The sequence below is a fragment of the Rhinolophus hipposideros genome (genome assembly GCF_964194185.1).
Source record: "Rhinolophus hipposideros genome assembly, chromosome: 2".
NCBI classification, from domain to species: Eukaryota; Metazoa; Chordata; class Mammalia; order Chiroptera; family Rhinolophidae; genus Rhinolophus; species Rhinolophus hipposideros.
The window spans coordinates 79,753,273-79,763,203 of NC_138048.1; the positions used below are offsets into that span (position 1 = coordinate 79,753,273).

The 9,931-nt window shown below is 41.6% G+C and overlaps 1 protein-coding gene across 1 annotated transcript; it reads left to right on the forward strand.

Annotated features, from left to right (window-relative positions):
- The first annotated feature begins 8,207 nt into the window (after window positions 1-8,207).
- On the forward strand, window positions 8,208-9,325 carry LOC308508318 (bcl-2-like protein 13). The gene has a single exon (XM_081074768.1). The coding sequence runs from the start codon at window positions 8,360-8,362 to the stop codon at window positions 9,278-9,280; it is 921 nt and encodes a 306-aa protein (XP_080930894.1). The 5' UTR covers window positions 8,208-8,359; the 3' UTR covers window positions 9,281-9,325.
- The last annotated feature ends 606 nt before the right edge of the window (window positions 9,326-9,931 follow it).

Here is a 9,931-nt window from a genome sequence, read left to right on the forward strand (position 1 = left end):
TGTCCTTTTCCATGTGATTGTGAAGATCAAATGAAACACTGCTTGTAATACAGGCTTAGAACAATACCTAGTGCTGAAACGGTACTGAGTTATTGCTAATTATTGTTACAGTTACTCTCACCATGCCCTAAACTTTTCACACCTACCTTTCCCATGACTCATTTGCTCTCTCAGAAGACCCCTCCTCATTAACTTACCACCAAATGCAACCCTTTAAATCCAACCCAATTTATTTTTTAAAACCATTCAAACACCTCCTTCTTTGCGAAGTCTTCCTCAGGATATGTTAAAATTAATCACCCCTTATACTGTGTCTCCATAGAAGCTCCTTAAAAAAATCTATTGTATCAGTTTTCCGTATGTCCCATATTAAGGACAGTTCACCCATTCATTTATTCATTCAGTGAATATATTTCAAGTGCCTACTATGAAGCCAATGAAGGAAAGTAGAATATGTTACTCCAAAACTTGTCACTTTGGCATGTAGATTATTTTGAGCTGAAGGCAATCATGACCCAGAAAACTCAAGAAAAATTTTTACTTCTCCCTTAACTGCCTAAAAGAATTTTGATAGAAAGCCCAGCTCAGAGAAAGTACTATTACCAGAGATAACTTTTATGTGAACAACCTATCTATATGGCAGAGCAAACACCTAATTGCCAAACATCTTCTCTTCTTTATTGTCCTGTGAATTACCCTCCTGCCCTTTGAAGCCCCAAGCCCCATTCCGTTCCCTAGCTTAGGACGGAGTATGGAACGCAACTGCCCAACTTATCCATGGATTCCATATTTTTATGGGGATCCTGTACATACGAAATTGTATCTGGTTTTCTCCTGTTACTCTGCTTTGTGTCCATTTAATTATTAGACCAAGCAAAGACTCTAGAAAGGTAGAAGGATTATTTTTCTTTGCCAACACCAGCACTGTTCAAGGTTTTAACTATAAAGGAGTAAACAACAAAAAATGTACTTTCTGCTTCCATCAAGCTCACATTCTAATGGGAGAGACGGATAATGAAAAAAGTGAAGATGTAATACAACAGGTGGAACAAAATGTGGAGGACAGAAGGAGAACCAAATCTATATACTGAATCACTTCTTCCACAATGGGCGTTCCTTGTATCCTGAGATAATCTCATTCTCTTGTACTGCCTCTCATCACCTAACACTGTTTGGCATTGCATACAATGAATGTGCATAGGATTGAAATTGAGTTTGTAGTGAAAACAATGTTTTTGGCAAAATGCCTAAACTTTCTGCTTCAGTTGCCTCTGAAAGGAACCAAAATTTTGCCACCCTGAAACTGTCTTTTGGGATATTGATTTTAAGTTGTTTATTAGAAGTAAGACTCAGAAAGAACCTGTGAACTTCCCCTCTTTCATGCCGAAGAGAGTCAGACATAAACCTGCATAAGGAAGGAAATCATAGGATCCTGCCTTAGCCTAATTTAAATTAAGTATTGTTAAAAATATAAAAAAGAGAGGGAGTGTACATTAGGCAGGCATCTATTAGCTAGGGACCCACTATGTCCCATGTTCCTGAGTTGCCCAGCAAGAATTTGCCTACCTCTTCTACAACTACCTGTAAGTCACCCATTCTCACTCCTGAAATCTAATACTCTATCCTACTTTTGTTACCATAGGCAGAAAGAATAGGGCTTCAGGGAGAGAGTGGGAGAAAGGGAAGGAGGAGGTAAGGATCGACAAAGCAGGGAGGAGACGAGATCATCCTTAAGAAAAAAATGCAGCTACCAGACCAGCCTAGATTTCAGGGGCCAAGAGCAGACCCAAGAAGCAGTCTTTCCCCTTAAGGTGAACTAGAGCTAATTATAATGGATTATAATATTATTAGCATTGTGGTTAGGGAAAATCTCCACACCCTGTGTTGCCATGACAGTTCTGACAAGAGACAAATAGAAACAAAAATCGCTCCTTTCGAAGGGAAGGAGTGGCCAACGAGGAATGACTAATGCCACCCCTAAGTTTTGACTATCTTGTGCCTTCATTTTTAGTGACATAAATTCACAAGTCTCATTGTTCTTTGGGGCAACTGCTCTTTTCTGGGCTTGACTGCTCTCACCTTCTTGAGAGTACACTATCCTTCTTCAATAAATCTGCTGCTTGCTTGTCTTATTCAGGACACCCTTCAATTCTTTCCTGTGGTGTACACCAAGAACTCATTTCTCACACTTTCTCCTTTGTCCAAAAAAGTCATAAATACCCAATGTTGCCTCAATGTCTTTGGAATTTTCATGCTTATGTGTATTCCCCATGCACATATATTAAAACATTTGATTTTCTCTTGTTAATCTGTCTCTGTTAATCCGGTTATTAACTCAGCTAGAAGAACTGGTAAAGGGAGGAAACTGGTAAAGAAGGGAAAGTATTATTTATTTTATACCCCACACCTTTTATGAAAAAGAAATTAGAAATACTTATTTGCATGCTCTTGGGAAAAGGAAATGAGATATCTATAAAACACTGACATTTTATACTGACAATAAGCAGGCTTTATCAGGTGCCATTATTAGTGTTTATGACAAATGCTTCTAAAAGTCTTGTAATAGTTGACTCATAAAAAATATGACCTGGTAAAAACAATCATTTTAAACAGTATTTTTTAAAATTTTAATAGAATTCCGTAGAGTACCATATTGTGGGCCACCTGTGGAAATGTGGAAATGGTCTTGTTATATCAAACTAGACATTTTTATGCTGTTCATTAAAACCAGGTTCTACTCAAAAAAATATTTATACATTTCTAACGGATTTTAAGACCAAAAGGGATGAAAACGTGCTTTTTGAATGAGCTATTTAAGAAAAATTATAAGCAAGTTCAGGGATGGCTGGAGATATTGATGCACATAGTAATACATCAGGCAACTTCAAGGGCTATTTATGATGAAAGGAACCTTAAAAATCTTTTGATCTAACCTTTTATTTTACAAATGAGACCTATAGATGAGAAGCGATTTGGCAAATGTATTATAAAGCATTGGCAGAGCAAGCACCAAGCTTCAACTTCTAGCAGTTCATTCAAAGACAAGGAAAAAAGCTCTGCTTTTTCCACCTTCTGACTAGAAAGGAGTCTGTTGCCTCACAAAGGAAAATTATTCCAGCCCACTGCATTCTAAGGCTTTTTCTGACGTACATACATGTATAGTTCCAGTTTCCTGTCTTCAGGTAATTACATGACATTAAAGGGTGACTTTTTATTATTACCCAAGTAAATCTGTTTGGATATTTTAAGATTTACTTGAACTTTATTCTTACATGGCAATCGTGGTGAACCATTTTTCTGACCAATCTTTTATACAGTGACCCAGAACATGTTAATCAACTCTAAATGTTCTTTGGTACGCAGCATTACTAGAGACTGCCTCCCCAAAATACCAGAAAATCAGCACTACAGGACACAGGCTTTTTTTCTACATAATGAAGTCTTCAAGAGAAGCAGAGAAGCAAATGGAGTTTAATATAGCCACTGAATCACAGATGAAAGAATCCAATCAAATGCTGACAAAAGAAAAATATCTGAACAAGGTAGGTAAGCAGCAGCCTGTATAAAAACACCATAACCACCCTGACAATTGAGCTTTCACACCAACTCTGGGGAAATTCAACACCCCATTAGGGGGGCAGGAAGCAGAGGTCCTGCAGGAAAACTCTATAGCTGGCTAAAACAAGTTCATGGAGCAGTTTCAGAATCATCATTGGACACATGACACCAAAGATGTTTATGCTCCTTCCTCTTCTAAATTTTTTGGGGATTTTATAATGAGGAATTATGAGAAATCACAAAGGTAATAAGCCTCATTCCCATGTAGCTGTGAGGAGACTAAACTAAGACCACTTCATAAAATTTCTCTTTTATGATATTTACCTTTCTAAAATACCAAAGAACCTTTTCAAAAATATTATTTTGGGGCAAGGTTAACTTGCATTTGTGTTGCTCTGAGTGAAATGAGAGTTGTTTTATGCTAACAACATTAGAAATAGTTACAAGCTAAACTAAATAATACTGGTAATAATAATATTTGCAATCGTACTATTTCAACCACTTCGTCTCCACCACCCAATCCTGGCCACCATCTTTGCCTCATTTTATGAAACAGACTCCTGTCTGATCACCCTGGTTCCAACCTAGCCCTGCTAACAATGAAGCTTTTAAATGAAAATCAGATTATGGCTTTTCTGTTTACACGTAAAGGGGACCAGAATTTACCACCCCAAAATATGTCACTTTGGCAGGAGGATTATTTTGAGCTAGAAGAAATGAAAACTTAGCAGATTCATGAAAAGCTCTTTACTTCCCTATCAGCTCCCTAAATTTACATTGATAAAGGGATCTCTACCAAGAAGAGAGCTACTACCATTTTTAACCTAAGAAACTTATCTGCATAACAAGGCAACTTTTGTTTTCTCCTCCTCACCTTCCTATAACTAGCATTTCTCCCCTTTGTATCTCCAGAATCCCCCCCCCACCCACTACCACCACCACCACCACTTCCTTAGCTCAGGAGAGTATATAAAGCCTCAATTACCAAGGCTTGGCAGCCCTTTGAGTCTCATATCTTTGAGGCTCATGTATTCACATAATTAATTTGTTTTTCTCCTATTAATCTGCTTATGTCAGTTTAAATATTAGACAAGCCAAAGAACCTAGAAGGGAAGAAAATTTTTTTCACTTTGTAATGGCTCCTCCTTCGTCTTAGAAGAAAATCCAACATTTTTCCCTGAATAGCCAGTACCTGACCAACCTGTCCCCTGCCTGTCTCTCTGATCTCCTTCCTTGCCCCATTGCTTACCATATGCCTGCCACATTGGGTATTTTACTGTTCTTCACACATGTAAGCTTTCTCCCATCTCAGAGCCTTTACCCTTGCTATTCCTTCTGCCTGGAACTCTTCCTCCAAGGGTTTTGCGCTTCTATTGAATTCTTCTAATTCCAGTCTCTATATAAATGTCACTTCCTCATTAAGGCCATCCTCCTCACCCTATCCAAAATCATCTCAGCCTCCAATCACTCTCCATGCCTCACCTGGGTTTTACCAACATGCCAGGGCTTTTCACCTCATTGCACTCATCATGCTCAGGGATTAAATTCTGCAGGTATGAGTTAATTTATTTATCATGTGCCTTTCCTCATCCTAAGGTAAGCAGCAACCACCAGGAACATGCCTTATTTAACACCATCTCTCCAAAGTCCAGAATAATGCCTGACACATAACAGGCAGTCTATAAATAGTTACAGAATGAATCAATGAACGATAATCACTTAGTATGTACTATGTGCTGACTGCTTTATTTATAGTATTTCTAATTCTAAACATACGCACACAAAAAACCTGCCAAAGATGATTCCCATCTTCTAACTAGGGAGAAAAGAGTTCAGAGAGGTTGAATAAGTTTCTCAGAGTCATACAGATAATAAGTGCCTGAGCCAGGAATGAAATCCAGATCTCCCTGATTCAAGTCTATTTTCTACTACACAACACAATGTTGATGATATCACTAAAGTTAATTATAATAATAGTAAATATTTATAAGGTACTTACCAAGTGCCAGACATTATTACAAGTATTTTATATGTATCAGCTCACTTAAGGCTCAAAACAACCCACTGGTATTGGTGCTTTCATCTCATTTCATAGATAAGGAAGCTGAGGTTCGGAGAGGTTGTTATTTGCCCAGGATAACAAAGCCAGTCAGTGGGAGAATCGGGATCCAAGCCTAAGCCATCTGATCTAGAATCTGTATTTGTAACTTCTATGCTACAAAGTGAGATCAGATATTTCCTTTGTGTCATTGTAAAGTGAAACAGGAGAGACACAAGGGGTGTCAATATCTCTACAAAAGTCACACTGCAACATTCCTGCAGCACCACTTCTGCTCCAGTAACCAGAGCCCACACAAGAGCTAGGAGAAGGCCATGGTCTACTATGCTGAAAGCCAAAACAATAGGAGTAATAAATAGTATTTTGGAGAGCATTTCAATTTATACTTTAACAAAGCACTTTAGCATAAGCTTCCTGAACTAATTTTTAGAAGATACTCATTGTAGCTAAAATTGTCATACCAACCAACCTACTTTATAACAAATTGCTTGGAATTAAATGGCTTTGTGTCAAATCACTGGTAGCTAGGTTCCAAACCCATTTTTTCAGAGGAGATAACTAAGGACCAGGAAAGTTAACAGACAAGCATCAAATATGTCTTCAGGATTCAAAACTAAACTAAATTGTTGATTTCAAAGCAACCCATAAATGAAGTAAGAAAGTTTGTAAGAAAGAGACAACACAACTGTCCTGAGACTGCTCTCTTTAGAAGATCTTGCTTTCAAGATTGGCCTTTGGCTGGCATCTGGGGACTCAGCTTCTAAAACGTTTATTAAGTGGTGAGTTTTGATACTGTGTCAGCCTATTCAGACATTGTTCATATAAGCAATGTTTTTTATGGTGAACACCCTATTTCTATCTCAAAGTCTGGAACTTTGGTGGGCATGGGTGCCTGTGATCAGCCCCCAGTGAAAACCCTGACCACAAACAGCCTTCCCTGGTCAGCCACTTCACACATGTAGATGCATTTTTACTGCTAGAAGGACAGTGTGCTGTGTACGACCCCTCACAGGAGGGAAAGGGCATAGGAAGCTTGCATGTGGATTTCTCCAGACTCTGTCTTATGTTCTTTTTCCCTTATTGATCTGCTGTGTATCCTTACTGTGCTGTTATAATAAATCTCAATTGTGAGTATGATGCTGAAAATCTGTGAATCCTTCTAGCAAATGATGAGATGTGTGGGTGGTCTTGGAGGTCCACAAAACAGACAGGCAATAGGAAAATCAAGGGAGCCCTTGACAAAGGGAATGGAGACAAAGGAGAGTGGAGGCCCCTTTGTGAATGGACCAGGAAGCCAAGAGATTCACTGGGGTTACACAGACTTTGTAATCTACACCCTAGGTAGGATGCCAGCACCCAGTGCTATGGCATTCACCGATACAAAGGACAAGACAGTGCCTCTAATAAAGAAGTTAGTATTTATTTATTCATCATCAGTCAAAAGAAGGAGAGGAGGCTACCTGAGCCATTGAAGTATAAAACCCAACACTTTACAAGAGAGTTAAAATTATAGGAGAGAAATTAGCTTTCCTTGGCTGAAACTCTGCATACTGATGAGCAGCACAAAGAGGCAAATTTATTCAAATCTACCTCCCTCAAACAAATGTCATCTTTCCCAGGGAAGTAAAATGGTATGGCACTATATATAGGGTACACCCTTTAAAATTCCTTTTTTCAGAAAAATTTCTCTACACACTTCTTGCAACCTGGATCACAGCAGCTGAACCTCATTTCAAAAGTGATGGCTTAGAGAGTAAGGGGGTAGGGGCATTGTACAAGAGGATAAAGGGGGTCAAATATATGGTAATGGAAGGGGAACTGAGTCTGGGTGGTGAACACATAATGTGATATATAGATGATGTAATACAGAATTGTACACTTGAAACCTATGTAATTTTACTAACCATTGTCACCCCAATAAATTTAACTGTTTAAAAAGTGATGGCTAACTGATTCCTTGGGTCTTATTCTGGTATCATGTTGTGCAATCTATGCATACACTATGCAATTTATGCTGTGCAATCTCCTAATAGAGATCTATTTGATGGCAAATTCTTATATTACATTATACAGTCAAGCTCATTTCTAGTACAAGACATACCCGCTTTCTTTTAATACTTCTACTATGTTGAGCTTTTCAGAAAAAAAAAAAAAAACCTGACCTCCCCATACACGTACACATATTTACACAGAGGTACAAATCTCTTCTATCAGGAGAGATTTGGAATCAGAAAGCACTTTGAGACCCTCCAACATGGCGGCGGCGGTAGGTTAGGGTCGCCGGTCGAAGCAGGCAGCGCCGCCGGGGAACCGTGTCGGAAACAGCTGCCGCCGCCGCCGCCTCTTTCTTCTCTTCTGGGGCAGGGGCCCGGGCCAGAAGTTCAGCAAGATGTAGCTTCACAATCTCTGGGTCAAGAAGTTTTATTAAAAGTTAAAACTGAAATTGAAGAAGAGCTAAAATCCCTGGACAAAGAAATTTCTGAAGCCTTCACCAGCACAGGCTTTGACCGTCACACTTCTCCAGTGTTCAGCCCTGCTAACCCAGAAAGCTCAGTAGAAGACTGCTTGGCTCATCTTGGAGAAAAAGTGTCACAGGAACTGAAAGAGCCTCTACAGACGGCATTGCAAAGGCTCCTGAGCCAGCCAGTGACATATCAGGCATATCGGGAATGTACACTGGAGACCACAGTTCATGCCAGCGGCTGGAATAAGATTTTGGTGCCTCTGGTTTTGCTACAACAAATGCTTTCGGAGTTGACAAGACGTGGTCAAGAACCTTTGAGTACATTGCTGCAGTTTGGTGTGACATATCTGGAGGACTATGCAGCAGAGTACATCATTCAGCAAGGTGGCTGGGGCACTGTCTTTAATCTTGAGTCCGAAGAGGAAGAATACCCTGGAATCATTGCCGAAGATAGCAATGATATTTATATCCTGCCCAGTGATAACTCTGGACAAGTCAGTCCTCCAGAGTCTCCGACTGTGACCACTTCTTGGCAGTCAGAGAGTTTACCTGTTTCCCTGTCAGCCAGCCAGAGCTGGCACACAGAAAGCCTACCGGTGTCCCTCGGTCCTGAGTCCTGGCAGCAGATTGCAATGGATCCTGAAGAAGTCAAAAGTTTAGACAGCAATGGGGCTGGAGAGAAGAGCGAGAACAACTCTTCTAATTCTGATATTGTGCATGTGGAAAGAGAAGAGGTAGCCGAGGGCGTGGAGGAGGCCGCTGTGGCAGCTGCAGGCTCGCCCGCTGGGGAGCTGCGTGCGGCGTTCCCTGCGGCCCCAGCTCCCTTGCTTCCACACACCACTGCCATGGCCTTACTGGAGATGAGGGGACCTGGCACAGAAATGATGGCAGTTGAGAAAGTCAGCCCAGCTACATCTTTGTTTGTAGAACTTGATGAAGAAGAGGTGAAAGCAGCAACGATCGAACCTATTGAATTAGAGGAGGAGGTGACCCGTGCGCTGCAACCCACAAAAACCCTGCTGAGTGAAGAGGAGCTGAACGTAAGGAAGGAGAGCCTTACGGAGAGCCCCCCCCCTGCTGGAGAAGCGAAGGCCGCCCCGCTGTCTGAGGGCAAGTCTATACTGTTGTTCGGAGGGGCTGCCGCTGTCGCCATTCTGGCAGTGGCGGTTGGGGTAACATTGGCTCTGAGAAAGAAATAGATTTTTCAGAAGAGAAAGAAGACACAGCATATAAGGTTGCATTGACTGAATCTGAACCGCCAGCAGCTGATTGGACATTTGTGGAACGCTCTTGGATGGTTGGGGATTCCTGTCCAGCAGGCAGTGATTGCTCCACGTACCAGGGCTGGCGTGGGGTGTGCTCACCTTTGTCTGACAGTAAGCTCCCAGGGCCTCGGCTCAGCTGCGTCCAGGAGCCAGTGCAGGGTGACGTGGCCGTGGCCGCAGCGACGTCTTGAGAAGTCGTGACTGAAGGAGCTGTCCTGTGCATCCCGGCCTCTGCCCCCTAAATACCTGCAGCACCCCGCCCAGTCGTGACAACCAGAACTGTCTCCTGACGTTGCCAAGTGTCCCCTGGGATAAGATTGGTCCTCCCTGAGAGCCACAGCTTTGGAGGGAGAGGCTTAACTTAGGAGAAGCTGGGATAGAAATTCCCAGGCAGGAAGGCTTAGCTGTGGGCTCCTCAGCTACTGTCGGGGGCCTGCCCTGGCAATTTCATCTCTCCTGATGAACATGCTGTTTGGTAGCCATTCCTTCGGCTCTTTCCTTCTCCCGTATTGGTCCTGTCGTGTGAGGTGCTCTCCCCTCGTGCCTCAGCTCTCAGGGACCGCACTGCTCGTCACCCGCAGGTCC

Bases quoted from the DNA above. Each gene is read 5' to 3' on its own strand.
- LOC308508318 (XM_081074768.1), top strand. From the start codon at position 8,360: ATGCTTTCGGAGTTGACAAGACGTGGTCAAGAACCTTTGAGTACATTG.